The sequence below is a fragment of the Cetorhinus maximus genome, unplaced genomic scaffold (genome assembly GCF_964194155.1).
Source record: "Cetorhinus maximus unplaced genomic scaffold, sCetMax3.hap1.1 HAP1_SCAFFOLD_491, whole genome shotgun sequence".
Lineage (NCBI taxonomy): Eukaryota > Metazoa > Chordata > Chondrichthyes > Lamniformes > Cetorhinidae > Cetorhinus > Cetorhinus maximus.
The window spans coordinates 48,856-74,918 of record NW_027596433.1 but is presented as its reverse complement, the minus strand read 5'-3'; the positions used below and the strand labels follow the sequence as shown (position 1 = coordinate 74,918).

Genomic DNA, 26,063 nt, shown 5'->3' with positions numbered 1-26,063 from the left:
TATGAAATGAAACTTTCCACCCACACATAACTCAAGATGTCATGGAACTTCCTGTAGTAAAATGTGTAGTGAAAGACCAGGGTTGTAGTTAAATGCTTCCCAATTAATCAATGGGTTGTTGATTCATTTGCTGGATTTGATTAAGACAAGCATCATTCAAATAGATGCCACTGTTACTGTACCTCACTTGTATTTTGGTAATAGTTTCCAAAAATGACCAATGAAGTAGATACAAACTTCCTTACTCACTGCTTATATCATTTCATACACAACACTTTTATTTGAAAAGAATACAAAATAAAAGAATCGCCATTAACCTTGTTCTGAAGTTTATTCTATCCTTTTCTTGTAAATTAAAAAAAAATTTTCAACATTGAAACAAGCTGGTGGGGTGGGGGAGGCAGCGAACAAATCATTGCCTTAGGCCACAATATTACACAATACAGAGAATGCAAAACCCTGAAAAGCCAACAATCACTAATATTCTAATGCATGTAGATTATATATTTCAAACAGAAATAAACAAAAAGAATACCTGCTCTCCTGTTACATGGCGCTCATCTTACAGCATCCCTACTGTTGTCAACTTTTAAGGGTTTACAGCAAGGTGAACATAAATTTGCAATATTGAATTGCTTACACTTGTGGATTTATTTACAGAACATTTTGTAAATGTTAATCACAGTGTTAAGTACAAATGAGTTAAAGAAAGGTCAGTAAGATATGTATTATAATATAATATATTGTAACTACATGCTCTCCATATGGTAAAAACAGTCGTGGTCACTTGTTTTTCAGCCTTGAGAGCACCTAACTAAGTTAACTCTTAGTCCCAGCAGAATCTTCACAGGATTGCCTCCGATACTCTCAGATTTTCCTCACACAAGGAGCAAATTGCACAATACACATTACAGACTAGTTTTTTTCACTTTCATAAAAGATGTAATTAGCAAATGTTGTGTGTGAAAACTCCAAATTTTGTTGATACACAAACCGTTTGAGCTGTATTAATAATTTATTGCATCAAAACCATCCCAATTAACCTTTAAATCACTGCAATCCCTTTCAGCAGGCTCCCTCCAAAAAGTAAAGAAATTTGCATCTGAAGAAGCAACACCACACCGTGGGACTATAAAGTACTTCCATACAATCCATCCTGCAACTTACTGATAATATGGCCTATATCGTGTCTGATCAGGGTGATGTGGCCCAGGCAGTGGAGCCTGTGGAGGTGGGACTTGAATCCTTGGTGGAGGGGGGCCTCTGGGAGCAGGCCAAACTCCAATACCTGGACTATGCCCTCCAGGCTGAGTAAATGGAGGACTAAGAGTTCCTTGGTCTTCTGTATACTGCGGCATTGAGGAGGCAGAGTAATGGTGGGGAGGTGGAGGGGTGTTGACAGGAGGACCAGCGTGCTGTGGAGGGGGTGGCCCATGGGGAGGATGGTTCATATACGGTGGCATTTGAGCCAAGATGTGCCCCGGCGGTGGGTTGATTGGTGGTGGAGCTGCTGACAGAGGTGGAGGCGGAGCCTGGTTGTACACCATATGAGGGTTGCCGGCTGCCTGTGCTGGGTGCTGCATGGGGTGGTTTATTGGTGGGGGTGGGGGAGGAGGTGGAGCATAGTGCTGTTGTGGAGGCAGCATGTGGTGTGGGTGAGATACCACTGGATTGTTCTGGTATTCAGGATGATGATGAGGTGCAGCAGTTGGGGGTTCGCGACTGCCTGTACTTGCAGAGTCATCCTGAATAGGAACGGTGATCAGGTTGCTGTGTTTCCTTGTTGTCACCGTTGAAATTCGAAAGGTTTCTTGACTCACCGACCTCGGTGGTGGAGGAAGAGACATCTCAGAGGGCGGTGGACGAATATCCTCATGTGTCTGGCTGTAGTGATCGTGTGACACGTGCTGTAGAGGGGGTGGTGGCATCAAGATGGCATGTTGCTTAGGAGGCAGATGCGAAATATGGTGCTTGTCTTGTGGCATCAGAAAACGCTCAGCAATTTCTGCTGGAGGTGCCATTGCAGGATGGATTGGTTCTGGCTGTGACCTAATGACAGCCTTACCAGTTCTCATGTGCCGGTGGTTGATGTGAGCCTGCAAGTCTCTCTGAGAAAGGTAGGTCCGTTTGCAGCCTTGGACAATGCTACACATGAAGAGTGAGCCTCGCAAGCACTGCTCAATGCGCTGAACTGGGTCACTACACCTAAAGAATAAAAAGGAAATAGGTTTTGTCAGTCCCTATATTATTATGCTTCATTTCAAAAACCCAAACCATTTGTGCTATTAATCATTTGTGCCATAATGAAACATGTTATGTAAACAACGGATATTTAATCAGCCAAAGAGTGAGCCTGAGAGACCAGTGTTGCTTGCTGAAAATTTCTCTTTCATTCTCTTTAAATGGGGGCATTCCTTTAAACTAAGAGCTGGAAATTAAGAATTTAAATTGCTCAAGTATAGCATGAAGTGAATTAATAAGGGTATTACAACAGAGTGAGTTCAAAGGCATTAATAGTTTAAACAAAGCATTAACTAGATTCGAAGAGGGAGTAGAATCTTTTTTCAATCATGGATGGGCAGCTGAGACCTACTGTTTGCAATTTCTGCACCATTTGGAAACTTCAGGAGGTTTCATGTGCCTTGGGGAACCACATGTATAGAAAGTGCAAATGAGATCATGTCACTAACGACCGAGAGATTCTGCAACAGTCATTGTGAGTCCTGCCTGGTGTCAAGGTAAAGGACATCACAGAGAGGGTATAAAATATTCTTCAGGAGGAAAAAGCGAGTCAGGACTTGTGGTAGAAAGTGGGTACCAACGACAGAGAGAGCAGGGTTTGAGGTCCTACAGTCAGCCTTTCAGGGGCTGGGGAGGAAGTGTAACAAGTAGAACCTTGAAGGTAGTAATCTCTGAATTACTCCCAGGGTCTCACACTGACGAGAGTGAGGGAGGATAGGAAGGATCAATGTGCGGCTTTATATTGTAAGAAGGAGGGCTTCAGACTCTTGAGACACTGGGACCAGTTCTGGGGCAGGAGACACCTCTTCAAAAGGGATGGGTTGCACCTCAACAGAACAATGCCCTTGAGGGAAGGTTTACTTAATGTGGTTGGGGAGGGTTTAAACTAAATTGGCAGGGGAATGGGAACCAGCCCATAGAAGTAGTAAAGAGGAGTAAGGTGCATAAAGTGAGGGTGTTGGGCAGTACTAGAGAAGGGATTAGTACCAACAGACTAAGAAGGACTATGAGACATTCAAAGTCAAGTTTAGAATGCAAGTAAGTAAATGCATGAAGCGTGGTGAATGCACAAATAGCTGTGTGGGAATATGATGTAGGGGTGATAAAGGAAGTGTGACTTAAAAATGGTGAGGACTGGGTGCTTAGTATTCAGGGATACAAAATCTCAGAAAAGTTAGGGAAGGAAAGAAGATTGGTTGGGTGACAGTACTGATTAAGGAAGACATGGTAGTGTTGGAAAGAGAAGATGGCCTGGAGGGGGCAAGGCCAGAATCCATGTGATTAGAACTGAAGCAAAAAAAGGGTGATCATACACCTGGAAGTATTCTATAGGCCTCGAAATAGAGAGAGAGATAGGGGAGCAAATCTGCAGGGAAATCACAGAGGTGTACAAGAACTACAGAGTGATGTTGTTGGGGGGGCTTTAATTACCCATATATCCACTGGGATAATGTTAGAGTAAAAGGCAAAGAGTGGGACAGGCGGGGGGCAGTTTCAGTAGTGTGTTCAGGAAGACTTCCTTGACCAGTATATGTTCTCAGCCCAACTAAGGAAGGAGGCATGGCTGAATCTGCATGCTGGGAAATGAGGTGGGCCGAGTGGACCAAGTGCTGTGGAGGAACACTCGAGTAAGAGTGATCATTATTTTTATTTGATTCACAGGATGTGGGCTTCGCTGGCTGGGCCAGCATTTATCGCCCATCCCTAGCTGCCCTAGAGAAGGTTATCAGAAGGTTAATGTCAACGTGACGAGAAAGAACTAGCAAAGGTAAAATGTAAGCATAGACTGACAAAGAATGGTAATGGAACAATGGGTAATCTCAATGGAGATGTTTCAGGTACAAGGTATTCCAACAAGAGCACAACGTAGGTGAATCAAAGTCAGGACTTCTTGGATGACAAGGGAGAAACGTCAGATGCATGTCAGGTAAATTATTCAAGCGAAAACTAGGCCAAATACCATAAGTTCAGAGGGGAAGTGAAGAAAATAAGATTGGCAAAGAGAGAGCAGGAGAGTAAGAGACAGCAGGAGAATAATAGCAGTTAAAATGGAACTCTTTAGTAAGCGGATAGTAAGAGGTGGGGTAGGGTCTATTAGGGTCAAGGAATTTCATATGTTCTCAGAGGTGTAGGTTAAGGCTAGATTTTTTTATTTTCTTTCATGGGATACAAGCATTGCTGGCAAGCCCAGCATTTGTTGCCCATCCCTAACTGCCCTCAAGATGGTGATGGTGAGCCACCATCTTGAACTGCTACAGTTCATCTGGTGCATGTATACTCACAGTGCTGTTAGGAAGGGAGTTCCAGGCTTTTGACCCAGTAAGAGCGAATATAGTTTCAAGTTAAGATGGTATATGACTAGGGGAGCTTGTAGGTGGAAGTGTTGCCATATGCCTGCAGCCTTTATCCTTCTAGATTGTAGAGGTCGCAAATATAGAGGATGCTGTCGCAGAGGCTTGCTGAGTTGCTGCAGTGCATCTAAAGATGGTACACACTGCTGCCACTGTCTGCTGGTGGTGGAGATAGTGTTTAAATTGATGGATAGGTATCTATCAAGCAGGTTGCTTTGTCCATTTTGAGTGATATTGGAGCTCCACTCATCCAGGCAAGTGGAGCGTATTCCTTCACACATGTTGTGGGCAGGGTTTGAGGAGTCAGGTGGTGAGTTACTCACCACAGAATTCCCAGCCTCTGACCCGCTCTTCCAGCCACAGTATTTATATGGCTGTTCCAGTTATAGTTCTGGTCAATATCAAGGAGAGATGGTTAGATTCTCTCTTGTTGAACATGTCACGGTCTGGGCACTTGTGTAGCGTGAATGTTATTTGCCACTTATCCTGATTTCTCCCAATTTACTCTGTGCAGACCGCTCATAATATTAAATATATCTATTAGATCTACCCCAACCCTCCAAGGAAACAGTCTCAACTTCTCCAATTTATTTACAAACTGAAGTTCCCCATCCCTGGAATCATTGTCATGAATCCTTCTGCACCCTCTCACATCCTTCCTAAAATGTGGTGCCCAGAACTGGACGAAATACTGCATTTGAGGCCGAACCAGTGGACTATACAAGTTTGACAGAGCTTCATGCTTTTGTACTCTATGGTCTTAGTGATAAAGCCTAGGATACTGTTTGCTTTATTAACCGCTTTCTCAACCCGTCCTGCCACCTTCAATGATTTATGCACATATATTCTTGTGCTCCTGCACTCCCTTTAGAGTTGAATCCTTTATTTTTTATTATCTCTCTGAGTTCTTTCTACCAAAGTGAATCATTTCACACTTCACTGCCTTAATTTTCATATTCCACTTGTCTGCCCATTCCACCAACTTGTCTACATCCTTTTGAAGTTCTACACTGTCCTCTTCACAGTTCACAATAACTTCCAAGTTTTGTACCATCCACAAATTTTGAAATTGTGACCTGTACACCAAGGTCTAGGTCATTATCTATATCAGGAAAATCAGGGTCCTAACAGTGACCCCTGTGGAATTCCACTATAAACTTTCTTCCAGTTCAAAAAACCATTCACCACTACTTTGTTTTCTGTTACTAAGCCAATCTTGTATCCACGTTGCTACTATCCTTTTTTATCCATGAGCAATAACTTTGCTCACAAGTCTGTTTTGCCCACAAGTCTGTTGTGCAGCAACTTATCAAAAGCCTTTTGGAAGTCCATACACACCGCCTCAAAAGCATCACACTCATCAAGCCTGTTACTTCATCAAAATCTCCAGCAAATTAGATAAACACGATTAATGCTGGCTTTCCTTAATTAACTCGCATTTGCCCATGTGACTATTCATTTTATCCCAAATTATCATTTCTAAAAGTTTCTCAACATCGAGGTTAAAGTAAAAGCAAAATGCTGAAGATGCTGGAAATGTGCTCTTTCTACCAAAATGAATCATTTCACACTTCTCTGCCTTAATTTTCATATTCCACTTGTCTGCCCATTCCACCCAACTTGTCTACATCCTTTTGAAGTTCTACACTGTCCTCTTCACAGTTCACAATAACTTCCAAATTTTGTATCATCCGCAAATTTTGAAATTGTGACCTGTACACCAAGGTGTGCAGAAAACAGAAAATGCTGGAAAAACTCAGCAGGTCTGACAGCATCTGTGGAGAGAGAAACAAAGTTAATGTTTCGAGTCCATATGACCCTTCTTTAGAGCTAAAGAGAAGTCGAAACGTGATGAAATTTATTCTGTTTAAGGGGGGATGGAGCAGGTAAAGCTGGATGGGGGCAAAGGAGAGATCGACAAAGATGTCATGAACAAAAGGACAAAGGGAGTGTTAATGGTAGTGGTAGGGGCTAAAAAAAGGTGCTAGTAGTGGCATAAAGGTAAAAAACTGAATGTGATAATAGCAGAACAAGGTTCAGCACTCTGTGAAAGAACAACATGGAACAAGATGGCCCTTCTGGGGGTGGGGTGGGGGAGGGGGCGGTGGTGGGAAAAAAGGGATAAAAAAGGGAGCATGATAAAGGGAATAAAACAATGAATAAATTGATAAAAATAAGTAGATAAAAAATAAAAATAAATTTTGAAAAAAGGGATTAAAAAAGGGTTGAAGATAGAGGATAGAGAGTTCATGGTCTGAACTTGTTGAACTCAATGTTAAGTCCGAAAGGCTGTAAAGTGCCTAAACAGGAAATGAGGTGCTGTTCCTCCAGTTTGCGTTGGGCTTCACTGGAACATTGCAGCAGGCCAATGATGGAGATGTGGGCATGAGAGCAGGAATGGTGTGTTGAAATGGCAAGCAACAGGAAGATCTGGGTTATGCTTGCAGACAGACCAAGGTTAAAATGTCTAGCCTGTAGTTGCTGGCTTATCTTTAGACCCTTTTTGCACAACATTTGCAATTCTCCCGTCCTCTGGCACCACCTCTGAGTCTAAGGTACCTGAAAAATTATGGTCATCGCCTCCACAATTTCCACTCTCACTTCCCTTGGATCATCTCATCTGGTCCCGGTACCTTATCAACTAGTACAGATAACCTATCCAATATCACCACCTTGTCAATTTTAAACCCATCTAGTGTCCAAATTACCTCATCTTTCACCATCTTCTTTGGATGCAAATATTCATTTAAAACAGGATTAGATTGCAGCCCGCCAACAAGTGTTCAAAATAAGTGGAAGTGACAGATTCAGTAAGGGGCAGAAAATGCAGCAGAGAAACAGTCTCTAGTCCAGCCTAATCCCACTTTCTAACATTTGGTCCACAGCCCTGCAGGTTATGGCACTTCAGCTATATCCAGACAACTTTTAAATGAGCTGAGGGTTTCTGCCTCTACTACTGGGGGCAATGGCGTAGAGGTAATGTCACCGAACTTAGCTAAGGCTCTGGGGACATGAGCACGGGTTTAAATCCCACCACAGCAGCTAGTGGAACTTAAATTGAGTTAATCAATCCAGAATAAAAAAGCAAGACTCGGTAATAGTGGCCATGAAACCATTGTCGATTGTCATAAAAACCCATCCGTTTGACTAATGCCTTTTAGGGAAGGAAATCTGCTGTCCTTACCTGGTCTGACCTACATGTGACTCCAGCCCCCCTCAATGTGGTTGACTCTTAAATGCCCTCTGAAATGGCTTAGCAAGTCACACAGTTGTATCAAACTGCTAAAAAGTCTACAAAAAAGAATGGAACCAGAAATGACAAGGGCTGGGTTTCAGCTCTGTCAACCCTGCAAAGTCCTCCTAACCCTGGAGGCTTGTGCCAAAATTGAGACAGCTATCCCGCAGACTAGGCAACAACAGTCTGACATAATCGCATGCATGGAATCATATCTTATATCAGAAAGCATATCAGATAATGCCCCAGACACCACCATCACCCTCCCTGGGTATATCCTGTCCCACCAACAGGACAGACCCATCAGAGGTGATGGCACTGTGGTATACAGTCAGGAGAGAGTTGCCCTGGGAGATCTCAACATCCACTGTGGACTCTGAAGTCTCATGGCATCAGGTCAAACATGGGCAAGGAAACCTCCTGCTGATTACCACGTACTGTCCTCCCTCAACTGATGAATCAGTACTCCTCCATGTTGAACACCATTTGGAGGGAGCACTGAGGGTGGCAAGGGCGTAGAATGTATTCTGGATGGGGGACTTCAATGTCCATTACCAAGAGTGGCTCGGTAGCACCACTACTAACTGAGCTGGCCGAGTCCTAAAGAACATAGCTGCGAGACTGGGTCTGCGGCAAGTGGTGAGGGAACCAACAGGAGGGAAAATTGTACTTGACTTTGTCCTCACCAATCTACCTGTCACAGGTGTATCTGTCCATGACAGTATTTGTAGAAGTGATCACCGCACAGTGCTTGTGGATGAATTCCCATCTTTATATTGAGGAGCCCCTCCATTGTGTTGCGTGGCATGACCATCGTGCTAAGTGGGATAGATTTTGAACAGACCCAGCAACTCAAAATTGGCCATGGATGAGGTGCAGTGGGGCATCAGCAGAATTGTATACAGCCACAATCTGTAACCTCATGACCCAGCATAAACACCCCCCGCCCCCCCGCCTCCCGCCACCCCCCCCCACCCACCCTACTACGTCCATCAAACAAGGGGTCAACTCTGGTTTAATTTAGAGTGCAGGAAGGCATGCCAGGAGCAGCACCAGGAATTCCTAAAGATGGGGTGTCAACCTGCTGAAGCTACAACACAGGACTACTTGCATGACAAACAGCGGAAGCAATATGCGATTGACAGCTAAGCGATCCCACAGCTGACGGATCAGGTCTAATGTCTGCAGTCCTGCCACATCCATGTGAATGGTGTTGGGCAATTAAGCAAATAACTGGAAGCGGCGCTCCACAAAATTGGCCGAAAGTCTGGCAGATGGAGTATAATGTCGGAAAATGTGAAGTTGTTCATTTTAGCAGAAAGAATAAAAAAGCAGAGCATTGCTTAAATGGAGAAAGTCTGCAGAATTCTGAGGTGCAGAGGGACCCAGGTTCCAGCGCATGAGTCACAAAAAGTTAGTATGCAGGTACAGCAAGTAATCAAAAAAGCTAATGAAATGCTATCCTTTATTGAGGGGAATTGAACATAAAAGTAAGGATGTTATACTTCAGTTATACAGGGCATTGGTGAGACCACATCTCGCATACTTTGTACAATTTTGGTCTCCTTATTTAAGGAAGGATGTAAATGCATTGGAGGCAGTTCAAAGGAAGTTTACTAGATTGATACCTGGAATGAGCGGGTTATCTTATGAGGAAAGGTTGGACAGGCTGGGCTTGTTTCCACTGGAGTTTAGAAGAGTGAGGGGTGATTTGATTGAAGTATAAACGATCCCGAATGGTCATGACAAGGTGGACGTGGAAAGAATGTTTGCTCTTGTGGGTGACTCCAGAACTGGGGTGGGGGGCATTGTTCTAAAATCAGGGGTCGCCCTTTTAGAACAGAGATGAGGAGAAATTTTTTCTCTGAGAGGCTTGTCTGACTTTGGAACTCTCTGCCTCAGAAGGTGGTGGAGCGGGGTCATTGAATATTTTTAAGGCAGGAGTAGATAGATTCCCTGTTAGACAAGGGAATCAATGGTTATCGGGGGCAGATGGGAATGTGGAATTTGAAACACAAACAAATCAGCCATGATCTTATGAATGGCAGCGCAGGCTTGAGGGGCCAAATGGCCTACTTATGCTCCTATTTCATATGTTCGCATATCCCCAATGATGGGACAGCCCAGCACATCAGTGCAAAAGACAAGGCTGAGGCATTTCAACAATCTTCAGCCAGAAGTGCCAAGTGGATAAGACCATAAGACATAGGAGCAGAAATTAGGCCATTCCGGCCCATCGAGTCTGCTCCGCCATTCAATCATGGCTGATAAGTTTCTCAACACCATTCTCCCGCCTTCTCCCCGTAACCTTTGATCCCCTTACCAATCAAGAACCTATCTATCTCAGTCTTAAATACACTCAATGACCTGGCCTCCACAGCCTTCTGTGGCAATGAATTCCATAGATTCACCACTCTCTGGCTAAAGAAGTTTCTCCTCATCTCTGTTCTCAAAGGTCTTCCCTTTACTCTGAGGCTGTGCCCTCGGGTCCTAGTCTCTCCAACTAATAGAAACATCTTCCCCACGTCCACTCTATCCAGGCCTTTCAGTATTCTGTAAGTTTCAATCAGATCCCCCCATATCCTTATAAACTCCATCGAGTATAGACCCAGAGTCCTCAAACGTTCCTCATATGTTAAGCCTTTCATTCCTGGGACCGTTCTCATGAACCTCCTCTGGACCCTCTCCAGGGCCAGCACATCCTTCCTGAGATACGGGGCCCAAAATTGCTCACAATATTCTAAATGTGGTCTGACCAGAGCCTTATAAAGCCTCAGCAGCACATCCCTGCTTTTATATTCTAGCCCTCTCGAAATAAATGCCAACATTGCATTTGCCTTCCTAACTACTGACTCAACCTGCCTTAAGAGAATCCTGGACTAGGACTCCCAAGTCCCTTTTCTGAATTCTCTCCCCATTTAGAAAATAGTCTATGCCTCTATTCTTCCTACCAAAGTGCATGACCTCGCACTTCCCCACGTTGTATTCCATCTGCCACTTCTGTGCCCATTCTCCTAACCTGTCCAAATCCTTCTGCAGCCTCCCCGCCTCCTCAATACTACCTGTCCCTCCACCAATCTTTGTATCATCTGCAAACTTAGCCAGGATGCCCTCAGTTCCTTCATCTAGATCATTAATGTATAAAGTGAAAAGTTGTGGTCCCAACACTGACCCTTGCGGAACTCCACTAGTCACCGGCCGCCATCCTGAGAAGGACCCCCTTATCCCCACTCCCTGCCTCCTGCCAGACAGCCAATCTTCTATCCATGCTAGTACCTTGCCTCTAACACCATGGGCTCTTATCTTACTGAGCAGCCTCCTGTGTGGTTCAGTAAGACGGATGACCCATGTCGGCCTCCTCCTGAGTTCTCCAGCATCACAGATGCAAGTCTGCAGCCAAATCAATTCAGACCATGGGATATCAAGGCACTGGTTACTGCAAAGGATATGGACTCTGACAACATTCCAGCAATAGTCCTGAAGACTGCACCCTTAGCCAAGCTGTTCCAGTACAGCTACAACACTGGCATCTACCCAGCTATATGGAAAATTGCCCAGGAATGTCCTGTCCATAAAAAGCAAGACAACCTGGCCAATTACTGCCATGAATGGAATGATGGAAGGTGTCGATGACAGTGCTATCAAGTGGCACTTACTCAAAAACGATCTGCTCACTGACACTCAGTTCAGGTTCCACCAGGGCCACTCAGCTCCTGACATTACAATCCAATCATGGACAAAAGAGCTGAACTCCCGAGGTGAGGTCAGAGTGGCTGCCCTTGACATCAAGGCCACATTGTACCTAGTGTGGCATCAAGGAGCCCTAGCAAAACTGGAGTCAGTGGAAATCAGGGAGAAAACTCTCCGCTGGTTGGAATCATACCTAGCACAAAGGAAGAAGGTTATGGTTGTTGGAAGTCAATCGTCTAAGTTCCAGGACATCGCTGCAAGAGTTCTTTTGGGTAGTGACCTAGGCCCAACCATTTTCAGCTGCTTCATCAATGACCTTCCTTCCATCATAAGATCAGAATTTGGGATATTCGCTGATAATTGCACAATGTTCAGCACCATTCGCGACTCCTCAGATACTGAAGGAGTCCGTGTACATGTGCAGCAAGAACTGGACAACATTCAGGCTTGGACTGATAAGTGGCAAGTAACATTTGCACCAGATACTACCATCCAGGACAAAGCATCCCCCTTGATTGGCATTCCATCCACCACCTCCAACATCTACTACCTGCACCACTGATGCACAAGGCAGTCCAAGGTCCCTCACTCCCTTTACACCTCTCAGTATCCTCCCAATTATTGTGTATTACCTTGCCTTGTTTGACCTCCCCACCTGACCTGTCCATTGATATCTTCCTTCAGTCATGTGAACATACATATGAAAATATGAAATAGGAGCAGAAATAGGCCATTTGGCCCCTTGAGCTTGCTCCGCCATTCAATAAGATCATGGCTGACCTGTTTGTGTTATGAATTCCACATTCCTATTTATCCCCGATAACCTTTGATTCCCTTGTGCCATCTACAAGATGCAGTGCAGCAACTCAAGGCTCCTTCGACAGCACTTTCCAACCCTGCAACCTCTACCACCTAAAAGTACAAGGGTAGTAGATGCATGGGGACACCACCACCTGCAAGCTCTCCAAAAAGACAAAGAGCATCCTGACTTGAACTATTTTGCAGTTCTTTCACTGTTGTTGAGTCAAAATCTCAGAACTCCTTCCCAAACATTGCTCTGGGTGTGCCTATATCACATGGACTGCAGCGGTTCAAGAAGGCAGCTCACCACCACCTTCTCAAGGGCAATTAGGGATGGGCAATAAAATTCTGGCTAAGCCAATGGTGCCCACATCTCGTGAAAGAATATAAAAAAACTACCCTTTCAGGCAGTGAGTTTCAGATCCCTGCAACCGTTTGGGTGAAAAAATTGTCATCTCTAATCCTACCAATCACTTTAAATCTTTGCCCCCGAATCACTGACCTCACTGCCCTTCCCATCCACTCTATCCAGGCCCCTCACAATTTTGTACATCTCAATCCTCTCCCCTTCTTCTGTTCCTAGGAGAACAACCCCAACCTATCTAATCTTTCCTCAGCTGTGATTTTCTAGCACTGGCAACATCCACGTCAATCCCCTCTGTCCCTCTCTTGTGCAATTACATCCTTTCTGTAATGAGCTGTCCAGAGCTGCACACAGTACTCAAGTTGTGGCCTAACTCATATTTGATATAGTTCCAGCATAAACTTCCTGCTCTTATATTCTCTGCTTCAGCTAATAAATGAAAGGATTCCATATGCCTTCTTAACTACCTTTTCAACATGCCCTGCTAATTAGTCCTGTTCAGCGATCTGTGGGCAGTCAGTCCAAAGTCTCTCACTTCCTCTACACCTCTCAGTATCCTTCCATTTATTGTGCATTCTCCTGCTTTGTCTGACCTCCCCAAATGCATCACCTAATATTTCCATGCTTACATTTGCCACTTTTCTGTCCACTTGACCAGTCCAATGATATCTTCCTGCAGCCATACGAACATACATATGAAATAGGAGCAGAATTAGGCCATTTGGCCCCTTGAGCCTGCTCCGTCGTTCAATAAGATCATGGCTGATCTGTTTGTGTTTCAAATTCCACATTCCCATCTACCTCTGATAACCTTTGATTCCCTTGCCTAACAAGAATCTATCTACCTCTGCCTTAAAAATATTCAATAATCCCGCCTCCACCCACTTCTGAGGCAGAGAATTCCAAAGTCGCACAAATCTCAGAGAAAGAAATTCTCATCTCTGTCCAAAAAGGACAATCCCTAATTTTAAAGCAGTGCCCCCATATTCTGGGCTCATCCACCAAAAGAAATATCCTTTCCACACCCACCTTGTCAAGGCCATTCAGGATCTTATAAACTTCAATCAAATCAACCCTCACTCTTCTAAACTCGAGTGGGAACAAACCCAGTCCATCTAACTTATCCTCACAAGACAACCTGCTCATTCCAAGTGTCAATCTTGTAAACCTCCTCTGAACAGCCTTCAACGCATTTACATCCTACCTTAAATGAGAACAAACTGTAAATAATATTACAGGTGTGGTCTCACCAATGCCCTGTATCACTCAAGTATAACATCCTTACTTTTATGTTTAATTCCTCTCGTAATAAAGGATAGCATTCCATTAGCCTTCTTAGTTACTTGCTGTACCTGCATACTAACTTTTTGTGACTCATGCACTAGAACATCAAAGTCCCACTGCACCTCATAATTCTGCAGCCTTTCTCTGTTCAAGTAATACTCTGCTTTTTTATTCTACAGCTTTCTTCCTCGCTATCAGCTATGTCATCAATTTTTGTGTCATCTGCAAATGTCTTGATCATTTCCTCTACATTTACGTCAAAATCATTAATATCTACCACTAAAAGCAGGGACTTAGTACTCAGCCTGTGAATCCCCACAGGATACAGCCTTCCAGTCACAAAAACATCCATCAATAATTACTCTGTTTCCTGCCACTGAGTTAATTTGAACCCAGCTTGCTACATTCCCCTGGATCTATGGGCTTTTACTTTTTTAACCAGACTGTCATGTATGACCTTGTCAAATGCCTTGCTAAAATCCATGTAGACTACATCATCAGTCCTTGTTACCTCTTTAAAAAATTAAATGAAATTAGTCAGACATGACCTTCCCTTACCAAATCCATGCTGACTGTCTTTGATTAATCTATGCCTTTCTAAGTGACAGTTTAGCCTGTCCCTTACAATTAGTTCTAATAATTCCTTGCTACTGAGGTCACACTGACTGGCCAGTAATTATTCGGTCTATCCCTCACTCCCTTTTAAACAAAGGTTCAACGTTAGCAGACCTCCAATTCTCCAACGCCACACATGAGGATTGGAAAATGATGGTCAGACCTGGGTTATTTGCTCCCTGCTTTATTTTAGCATTTCATCCGGCCCTGATGATTTATCTAATTTCAAGGAAGCAAATCTCCCTAATACTTCCTCTCTCCCTATGTTTATCCTCAACTACTATGCCTGCATTGTTCCCTCTTTCATGAAGATAGATGCAAATTATTCATTAAGAACCATACCCACATTCTCCGCCTCCATAGGTTACCTTTCAGTATTTTATGGGCCCTACTTGCTCTTAATGTATCGATCAAACATTTTTAGGTTCTCCTTGATTTTGCTTGCCAATATTCTTTCATGCCCTCCCTTTGTTTACCTAATTTCCTTTTTGATTTCACCCCTCCACTTTCTATACTCCTCTTGACTTTCTGTAGTATTGAGTTCTCAGTGTCTAACATAAGCTTTCCCGTTCTACCTTATCTTACCCTGCAAGCTCCTTGACATCCAGGGGGCTCTGGATTTGGCCGTCCCACACTTTTTCTTTGTGGGAACATGTTTACTCTGACCCCCTTAAATCTCCCCTTTCAATGCTTCCCACTGCTCTGACACTGATTTACCTTCAAGTAGATGTTTGCAGTCCACATTTGCTAAATCATTCCTCAGCTTAGTAAAATTGGCCCTTTCCCAATCTAGAACTTTAGCTCTTGTTCTATCTTTATCCTTTTCACTCTGGGATTTTTTTTACTCTGGATTGCTCCTTGTCCTTTTCCATAGCCAAGCTAACCTTTATAATACAATGATCACATTCTCCTAATGATACTTGGTCCACTTGGCCCACCTCATTCCCAAGAACCAGGTGTAGCAATGTCTCCTTTCTCGTTGGACTCAAAACATAATGCTATAGAAAATTCTCTTGAACACACGCTAGGAAATATGAACAAAAAAATGCTGCAAATACTCAGCAGCTCAGTCAGCATTTATGGAAACACAGGTCATCAGACATCTTGACCTGAAATGTTAACTCTGTTTCTCGCTACAGGTGTTTCGTGACCTGAGTATTTCCAGCATCTTTTTGTTTTTACTTACATCTCCAGCAGCCATACTATATTGGTTTTGTATTTTCTTACACTCCAGGAACTCTTGTCCCTCTCTGCCCTTTACTACTCTGCTATCTACCATCTAGCAAGCAACAGCTCAGAACCAGAGCCCTCTTCAGGTTTAAATGCCTGGCCCCATCTACACTGTTTCTATTGGAACTTCTGTATCAATGACTACAAGACTAATTCATCTCTATGTGTCTATCCCATTGTGGAAGTCATCTCTACTGGAAAAGTGAATTATCCAGCAATAGTTTTCAACCTGTCGACCTTTGTGATGAACTACACCATTGGACTTTTGATTCTGCACTCTGGACTCATGGGAAACAATAATTCTTATTTTCTCTGAAGTCTTTGCCCTGTACCTCTTGATTTTTTAAATCTCTTTTTCACTGTATAAATACATAAAGGGGGGGAAACGGTGTGAACCCCCTTCCTGGAATTTGAATGTGTATACAATAAACTAACCCTTTAAGTTTATCCTATCTCGAGTTTGCTGTGGGGTTATTAATAGAAAACTGGATCATGCCAAAACTGAGGGGTTGGGAAATAAACTACCTCTTAGGGGGAAATCAAAATCAAAACACCTCAGTTTTCAGACAGGTGGCAAGAGGGAAAATCAGGCCTGTTTTAAATTAAACACCCTCATATCCGTAACAACTAAGAGGACTCTAATAAAATTTGGACTTTAGTGGAGATGGTATAGTTAATGGATAATATACTGAAAAGGCTGGTTATGCTTAGAGTGGATCAGTCACCTGGTCTGGATGGCTTGCGGCTGCTAAAGGAAATGGAAGGGCTTGCTATTATCTTCCAAAATTTCCTCGATGGGGGCAGGTGCCAGAGGACTGGAAAGTGGCAACTGTGACACCCTTATTCCAGGCAGGGCGCAAGGACATTCCTAGTAACTACAAGGCCAGTTTAACATCAGTGGTAGGTAAAGCTTTAGAAACAATAATCAAGAAAAAACGACAGCAAGCACCTAGAGAGGTTTGAGTTAATTAGGAAAGTCAGACTGGATTTGAGAAAGGCAGATCGTGCTTGACAAAACTAATTGAATTTTTTGTAGAAATAACAGAAAGGTTGATGAAGGGAATGCAATGGATAGTACCTATATGATTTTAATAAAAAAATTGACAGAAGTAGCAGATAAAAGGCTGGTTAACCAAATTGAGGCTCATGGAATAGGAGGGTCACTGCTAGCGTGGAGAAAAAGTTGTCATAGCCAGTACAGTCATGAAGATATTACACATTTTAATTTTCTTAAACTGACAACAGTTTTTAAGATGGCTGACAACATATAATGTGACTTTGGCAGTATCGATTCCAGACAGAACTAAAACCCAAGCAAACACCTCATTAAAATATGAACAATTTCAGCCACTTGTGAAACTCTCAAATTCTTTTAAGGATGAAATGTAAACAGAACAAGACTATCACATATCAGCCAACTCATCGTCATGGGACACAGAGCCATCAAAATTCAATGTTCTTTTCATGAGAGGCATTCAAAGGGTAATTTGAATTGAATGGGTCACCCAATTATGACCTTGGCAGTCTCAAAAGCTCTCAATGTGTGAAAGGCTAAAACGCAGGGTGTGAAAAAAAACCACAACCTTTTTATGGAAGGACACTGAAATGGTTGCATGGTTTAAGGTATGTTCCTTTTAAAAATAAAAGCAAAAGCTGTTCGGATCAGAGACATTAGCTGAAAAGCAATCAAACCAACTGCAAGACCACACAGCTGAGGTAAAACAGCTATACCTTTGTTAGGGGGGGAATATAGGAGTATAGTAAGAACTATTGTAAGGGAATGATACTGTTTGAATCTCCAAACAGCTAGTGCCTGCAAGTACATAAACAGTTAAAAAACCACCATATGAACCTTGTACACCCTCAGGGCCTGTGATCATCAGCAAGGTCCTGGGAGCCAGGCTGGACACAGAAGAATGGAAATAAGATAGATTAGGTGTCCTAGGAGTCAGACTGAAGACTTTGGCTGGAAAACAACTAAGATTGAGCCTGTTTTCAGCAGATAGGGAAAAAACAGACAGTCCTAGTTTCGATAGGAGGGAAGGTCTCTGCCTAGGTGAAAATAGGGACATACGATGCATGTACCTGTTACCAGAGATGTCTATTTAATGTAAACCTATATGTTGACGAGACTGGAATCTGAAAAATGTTTTTGTACATGACCAGTAATGTATAAATATGCTGAGCATTTGTAATTTAGCAGAGTGCTATCTCAAGCTGCTTGAGGTGGGTCTCTCCTTGCAATTGCTCAAATAAACAATTGTAACCTGTACCTGAGCCTCCTGTGGTCCGTTTGTCAAAGATACCACAACAGTTTGGCGTAGTCGGCAGGATACTCGGGTCGGATCCTCGGGGCAGCTCTGCAAAGTGGGTGAGTATATTTTATTTACCACCCGTAGTTAGTGCAGTAAGCATACCCGAGAACAGTCCAGTCGAGTACCAAAATAATCAGGAGGAGGAATCAGGACAGTAGACACGGGCACTGGGGTAGGAGGCGGAGCCGCGCAGGTGGGCTAGCGGTGCCAAAGCCGCACAGGGAGGCCGGACCACTACCGAAGATAGGAGGCAGAGCCGTGCTGGCGGGCTACGGTTTGAAGTAACCATAGCCGAAGCCATGCAGGGAGGCCAGACCCCAGTTAGGAGGAGGCGGAGCGGTGCTGGCAGGCTACGGTTTAAAATAACCATAGCCGAAGTCACACAGGAAGGCCAGACCCCAGTGAAATAAGTAGACCACATATACCGCAAGTAACTAAGTTGTTAGGGCCGTGCAAACTAACCACGCAGAGACAGACGGGAATATAAAAACAGAATGCCGTCAGGAAAACAGGAAACTGCTATGGAACGTGACTGGGGAACCGCAGACTCCATCACGAGGTTCATAGCGGAACAGCAGTCAAGATTAATCACGAAAATGCAGAAGGAGGGGTAGAATCCGCAGGGAAACCCCGGAGAACAAAAAACAGTGGTGGGTAGAACAGAAAAAGGATAAGGAAAAAAAAAAGGAGTGATGGTTATTATTACCTTGTATTTGCAGTTGTGTAGGCAGATTAATACTAAGGTCCAGTCGATTAGAGGGGGAGAGACAAAGACAGATCAGATCAGTGGCGGCAGTTTGTAGTGATACTGACCAGAAGGAGGAAAGCTCCGAAGGTGAAGCCAATGACAAAATTGGGATGAAACCGCCCTCATACAACACTGTACCAACCGCCCCACCGTGCTCGTCGAATCCCATGGCCCCTATGGCAGTAACTGTTAGGAAAAGTAAAGTCGAAAAAGGCGGATTAAAAGCTAAAGGGAGAAATAGGGGAGCTGAAGAATGGGAAGAGGATGAGGCGGTGGAGAAAGTTAAGCACGTACCATTCAGCCTGGGGGAGAAGCAGGTTTTGCTGAAAGAACTGCCGAGACTTAAACCTCGGTATAACAATTCAGATTTTTGGACCAAACTGTGGGAAATACAAGATTTCCATGCAATGCACCCCCTTGATACCCTTAAGTTGGTGATGGCCAAATGCCCAGGGGATATTGCTTCCTTGGGGAAGATTGCCCCTGCAGATTAGGAGTGTAGATTGGGTAAAGTCTGGGGACATTCCAGATCGGGAGAAGGCGTCAGCCCTGCACAAGGACTTTGAGGTGGCAGTTAAGGAAGCCTTGGGAGAGGGAGAGACGAATTGGGGGTGTATAACATCCATAGTACAGAAGAAGGGTGAGTCCGTAATGGACTATGAAGAACGGAAGTGGGAGACGTATGTACAATTTTCAGGACAACCGCGTCTTGTGTGGGGTGACGAGATTTTCCTGAAAATTTTGAAGGAAGGGTTCGGACCCGAATATCAGGTCATCAGCACGGGCCTCTCAGTAGGAGGGAATTATATGGACATTATGCGTTGGGCTACGGAGTTGGAGGCCCAGGGACGTAAAGTGGCCCCAGTGGCAGTGGTTTGTTCGAGGATAGAATGTTTTAACTGTGGGAAGGAGGGTCACATGGCCAGGGAATGCAGGAGTCGGCGAAAGATGCCGATGAATACGGGGCTGCGGTGTACGAACTGTAGGAAGACTGGGCACCTCCGGAATGATTGTTGGTGTCCACGAGGGGGACGGGAAGGCTGGGGCCCCAGGCAGTCCCGAGGGGCTGAGGCTGACCTGGGTCAACAGCTGCTGACAGTGGGCAAGGCCTGGGGGCTATTCCAGGACTTGTCAAGCCATGCATAGGTAGCGCCCGCCCTCAGGATGTCCAGGGCCGGAGACGCACGAATGTTTGTTGACGCCCTGTCAGGGGGCCGGCATGCAGAATGTTTACAGGGTGTTCATTTCAATTAGAGACCTGGACCTACCAACTACGTGTTACCATAATGATGACAGGAATAAGGGATACACATATGGGCGAGACAAAGTGAGGTTACCCCCTTAGAGATAGAGGGGTTGATTGTCCTGATCCGGATTTGGGTAGGTCAAACTAAATGAAGGGAGCATTATGGGAATGGATATTTTAAAAAGATTAGGGGCAGTAGTCAGCCCACAGGACGGTAAGATTATTATGCAAGGTCCACTTAAGAAGAATCGAACACCAATTCTTCTATGCAGCGTGCCTGCAGTAACGAAGTCAAAGCACAAAGAACAAAGAAAAGTACAGCACAAGAACAGGCCCTTCGGCCCTCCAAGCCTGCGCCGATCATATTGCCCGTCAACTAAAACATTTTGCACTTCCGGGGTCCGTATCCCTCTATTCCCATCCTATTCATGTATTTGTCAAGCTGCCTCTTAAACACCACTATCGCACCTGCTTCCACCACCTCCTCTGGCAGCAAATACCAGACACTCACTACCCTCTGCGTAAAAAATTTGCCCCGCACATCTTCTCTATAGTTTTCTCCTCTCACCTTAAATCTATGTCCCCTAGTAATTGACTCTTCCACCCTGCGAAAAAGCTTCTGACTATCTACTCTGTCCATGCCACTCATAATTTTGTAAACTTCTTTCAAGTCTCCCCTCAATCTCCGACGCTCTAGTGAGAACAATCCGAGTTTCTCCAACCTCTCCTCATAGCTAATAACCTCCAGACCAGGCAGCATCCTGGTAAACCTCCTCTGCACCCTCTCCAACGTCTCCATATCCTTCTGGTAATGTGGTGACCAGAATTGCACGCAATATTCCAAGTGTGGCCTAACCAAGGTTCTATACAGCTGCAGCATGACTTCCCAGCTTTTATACTCAATACCCCTGCTGATGAAGGCAAGCATGCCATATGCCTTCCAGACTACCTTATCCACCTACGTTGCCACTTTCAGTGACCTGTGGACCTGTACACCCAGATCCCTCTGCCCATCGATGCACTTAATGGTTCTGCCATTTACTGTGTAATTCCTGCCTGTATTAGACCTTCCAAAATGCATTACCTCGCCTTTGTCCGGATTAAACCCCATCTGTCATTTCTCTGCCCAAGTCTCCAACTGATCTATATCCCGTTGTATCCTTTGACAATCCTCTTCACTATCTGCAACTCCTCCAACCTTGGTGTCGTCTGCAAACTTACTAATTAGCCCAGTTACATTTTCCTCCAAATCATTTATGTATACTACAAACAGTAAAGGTCCCAGCACTGATCCCTGCGGAACTCCACTAGTCACAGCTCTCCATTCAGAAAAGCACCCTTCCACTGCTACCCTCTCTCTTCTATGACCAAGCCAATTCTGTATCCATCCTGCCAGCTCACCTCTGATCCCGTGCGACTTTACCTTCTGTACCAGTCTGCCATGAGGGACCTTGTCAAAGGCCTTACTGAAATCCATGTATATAACATCCACTGCCCTTCCATCATCGATCATCTTTGTCACTTCCTCGAAAAACTCGATCAAGTTAGTGAGACACGACCTCCCTTTCACAAAACCATGCTGCCTCTCACTAATATGCCCATTTACTTCCAAATGGTAGTAAATCCTGTCACGAAGAATCTTCTCCAATAATTTCCCTACCACTGACGTAAGGCTCACTGGCCTGTAATTTCCTGGATTATCCCTGTTACTCTTCTTAAACAATGGAACAACATTGGTCATTCTCCAGTCCTCTGGGACCTCACCCGTAGCCAGAGAGGATACAAAGATTTCTGTCAAGGCCCCAGCAACCTCCTCCCTTGCCTCCCACAGTACTCTGGGGCAGATCAAGTCAAACCCAGATCAATGGAAGCAACATGGGCAATGGGGCATTCTGTGCTGGCAAGTTGCCAGAGTCTGGGCACGACACAAACATGATTGTGGTAGGATTGAAATGACTCCCATACATATTCCGGGCCCAGAACACTCTCCAAGGAAACAATATCCCATTAAATCAGAGGCACAGAATGCAGTGTGGTACATCATACAGAGCCTAGAGCAGGACGGGATAGTGAGGAGGACCCAGTACACCACCAATTCCCCTATTTGGCCCGTTCAGAAACCGGACGGGTCATACCGGCTAACAATTGACTATACAGTTTTAAATAAGATTCCCTGTAGTCGGAAGGAAGCTATAGAAAGAATGCCGAGATCCGTAGATGTGCGAGGGGTCAGGCAAACCTTAGGGTTGTTTAGTTACTGTAGGACCTTCATGGAGGATTTTGCGAAGTTAACAGCACCCATACAGGAATTGATCAAAGGGGAGAAAGCATTGCAGGATTGTATAGAATGAGGTGAGAAACAAGAAATAGCTTATACTGCACTAAAACGGGCACTCACTCGAGCGCCAGCCTTAGGGTTGCCCTGTATGGGCAAAGTGTTTCATCTCTATACCCTTAATGAGGGAGGGTTTTACAGTGCGGTGCTGACTCAAGAGCATGGGGATCTTTATTAAGTACCATGGTATTCCGCCATATGCAGTAGACAAAGAAGGGGGTATAGTTAGCACTACGTTAGAAGGGTGTAGTTTAGAGGCCACCGTAGTAGTAAGCGCACATCCGATATATGAGACAGAAGAAGCTATGTGCGGATTTAAAGCAGCAGCAAACTGTACAATGGAAACTATGTGGGCTGCAAAAGAACCAACTCATGTTGCATACATGGGGAATGGGAGATATTGTATCACCACGAGGCAGCAAAAGATCCAATACGGGAGCAACCGGATGTGCCCCGTCCACAATCATTCAGTGTGCTAACATCCACAGGTGCCGGCAAGGGTGGGGAAGGTGGAACTGGTCAAAACATACAAAAGAGGGGCGGCTACTATTCAGGTCATGGAGAGCCTTAAGGATAACTTGACACAGTATTTGAACCAGTTCTCCTATGAAATTCCCTTGTTACCAGAGCACCTGACCGCAATTCGGAGACAGGCTCAGCAAACGTATAGAACCTACTATACACTACAGCAAAAGGTTAGAGCCTTAAAAGAGGATATCGAGCAAATAGATTCCTCCACATGGTGGGAGGATCTGTGGAATTGGCGCTCAAAGGTACAGATAAACCCAGGATTCGGATTATCTCTCATGCCCTAGTTATACTTCAGCTGATATTGATTATATACCTAACATGCTTGATTCACCGCATCCAAGGGTCACAAAAAAGGTGGCGCTGGGGGAGTTTTTACAGATGGAGAAGGAATTTAGCAAGTCAGAGGTCTGAATTGAAAGGCCAGATGATACGGATGGTCTGACCAGTGCTTTTTAACGTGCCAAAGCTGGATACCTGGCCAGCATCAATGGGTGGCGGTACGTAAAGGGGGCAGACAGGACCATTGTAATCGGTTACTTTGGGCTAGGCCAAGGGCCAAAAGGGAGGACTGTTAGGGGGGGATATAGGAGTACAGTAAGAATCTATTGTAAGGGAATGATACTGTTTGAATCTCCAGACAGCCAGTGCCTGCAAGTACATAAACAGTTAAAAAGCCACCGTATGAACTTTGTACTCTCTCAGGGCCTGTGATCATCAGCAAGGTCCTGGGAGCCAGGCTGGACACAGAAGAATGGAAATAAGATAGATTAGGTGTCCTAGGAGTCAGACTGGAGACTTAGGTTGGAAAACAGCTAAGGTTGAGCTTGTTTTCAGCAGATAAGGAAAGAACAGGTGGTCCTAGTTTAGATAGGGTGGGGGGAGGCCTCTGCCTAGGTGAAAGTAGGGACATACGATGAGATGCCCGTTTAACGTAAACCTATATGTTGACAAGATTGGAATCTGAAAAATGTTCTTGTATGTGACCAGTAATGTATAAATATGCTGAACACTTGTAATTTAGCAGAGTGCTACCTCAAGCTGCTTGAGGTGGGTCTCTCCTTGCAATTGCTTGAATAAATGATCGTAACCTGCACCTGAGCCTCCTGTGGACCATTTGTCAAAGATACCACAATTCCTTGAAAGCGAGAGAAGAAATCTCCCCAAAACTATTCTGATTTCACGTTCATCTGAGAACCTGCCTCCTGGAAATTCAACTACAAGAAGCATTGCAGCTTTCTGAGATTCTCTGCTTTTGAAGACCTCCGCTCCAAGTAAAGTATCAATTCAACTGAGAAACTACAGAGCTACTACAAAAGAGAATGAATCATTACAATTTGAAATGTTTCCTTATTTATCTATATCTTATCTTTGTGTGTGTGGTATTGTGTGAGAGAGACATTACGTCAAACCTCCGTATAATTCACAAAAGCTTGCTGATGGAAATTATTTAAATTGGAACAACCACACTGAGGGGAAGGAAATACACACTAACCTCAAACATTAGAACACTTTAATTATGGGCAATAATAAAACACAAATTCTGTCCATGATAATTGCTTTTGAGGATAGAAAACAGTGACTTGTTGTTTTTCAAAATGGCTGTTTTTCAGACTGGAGGATGGTGGTCAATGGTTTTCCCCAAGGGTCAGTGCTAGAACAATTATTATTTTGATATATATAAATGACATGGATTTTGGAATAGAGTAAAATTGTTTGCTGATTTTACCAAATTTGGAGGTGTGGTTGACAGTGAGAGTGACACTAAGCATCTGACAACAGGACATAGATAGGTTAGCAGGATGGGCAGAGGAGTGACAGATGGAATTTAATAGCGAAAAATATGGGGTGATGCAATTTGTTGGAAGGGATATGGAGATAATGGTACAGTTCTAAAAAATGTGCAGGGGCAGAGGGATCTTGGGGTCCAAGTACATAGATCTTTGAAAGTGGCAGGACATATTCAGGCAATAATTAGCATAGCATGTGTGATTTTGAGATCTATAAATAGAGGGATTGAATATTAAAGCTAGGAAGTTATGCTGAACATTTATCAAACTCTGGTTAGGCCACAACTAGAGTATTGCATCCAGTTCTGGTCACCACACATTTAGGAAGGATGTGATGGCCCTTGAGTGTGCGCAGAAGGGTTCCAGAGATAAGGGATTTTAGCTACATGGTTAGGTTGGAGAAGCTGAGTTGTTCTCTCTGCAACAAAAGAGATCGAGATGAGTTTTGATAGAGGTGTACAAGATAATGACAGGCTTGGATAAGACAGGCAAAGAAAAGCTGTTCCCATTAGTGGAAGGTACAAGAGCTGTTCCCATTAGTGGAAGGTATAAGAACTTGGGGACACAGATGTAAGATTTTGAGTAAGAGATGCATAGGAGGTGTGAGGAAGAACGTTTTACGCAGTGTGTGGTAGTGACCTAGAATTCCATGCCTACAAGGGTGGTGGAAGCAAAGACAATCAATGATTTCAAAAGGAAATTGGATGAGCACCTGAGGGAAATAAACCCTTCAGGGCTCTGGGGATAGAGAGGGGAAACGGGACTGACCAAATTGCTCTACAATGATAGAAATTACATAAACACATTTAAAATAGAAGAAATATGAAATGAGCTAATTGATTTAAGAGGATAAAACCCTAAGCCTTAATGGAATGCATTCACAAAAGCAAAGAGTAGGGGTAAAGGGTCCAACTATTCAGAGTGGCAGAAGATTCAAGGTGTACTTTCAAGATGATCAGTGCTGGCTTCACTATTGTTTACAATTTATATTAACAATTTAAACTTTGGAATCAAAAACAATTTCTAAATTTGTTGGCGACAACTTTGGGCTGGGGTAGGAATAATCAGAGCAGACAAAATACAAGACATTAATAAACTTGCGAAATGGTCATATACTTGCAAAATGATTTTAAAAAACAGTAAGTATCAAAGTATCACATTTTGATGAGGTCAGATATCATTTAGAAAATAGAAATCTAAATAAGATAGTGAAGAAACAAATCACAAATTACAAGTACACAAACCACTATAAGTAGTGATGCAGATTTAAAAAAGCAAACCAAGCACTAG

The 26,063-nt window shown here is 43.9% G+C and overlaps 1 protein-coding gene across 3 annotated transcripts in view; it reads right to left on the bottom strand.

Annotated features, from left to right (window-relative positions):
- Positions 1-306: 306 nt before the first annotated feature.
- cbll1 (Cbl proto-oncogene-like 1, E3 ubiquitin protein ligase) overlaps positions 307-26,063 on the bottom strand; it is a 73,643-nt gene continuing 47,886 nt past the window's right edge. For all 3 annotated transcript variants that reach the window (XM_078535492.1, XM_078535494.1, XM_078535495.1), the window contains one exon: positions 307-2,205. In XM_078535492.1, the coding sequence (XP_078391618.1) occupies positions 1,164-2,205 (1,042 nt within the window). In that variant the 3' untranslated portion in view covers positions 307-1,163. The remainder of the gene's footprint in view (positions 2,206-26,063) is intronic.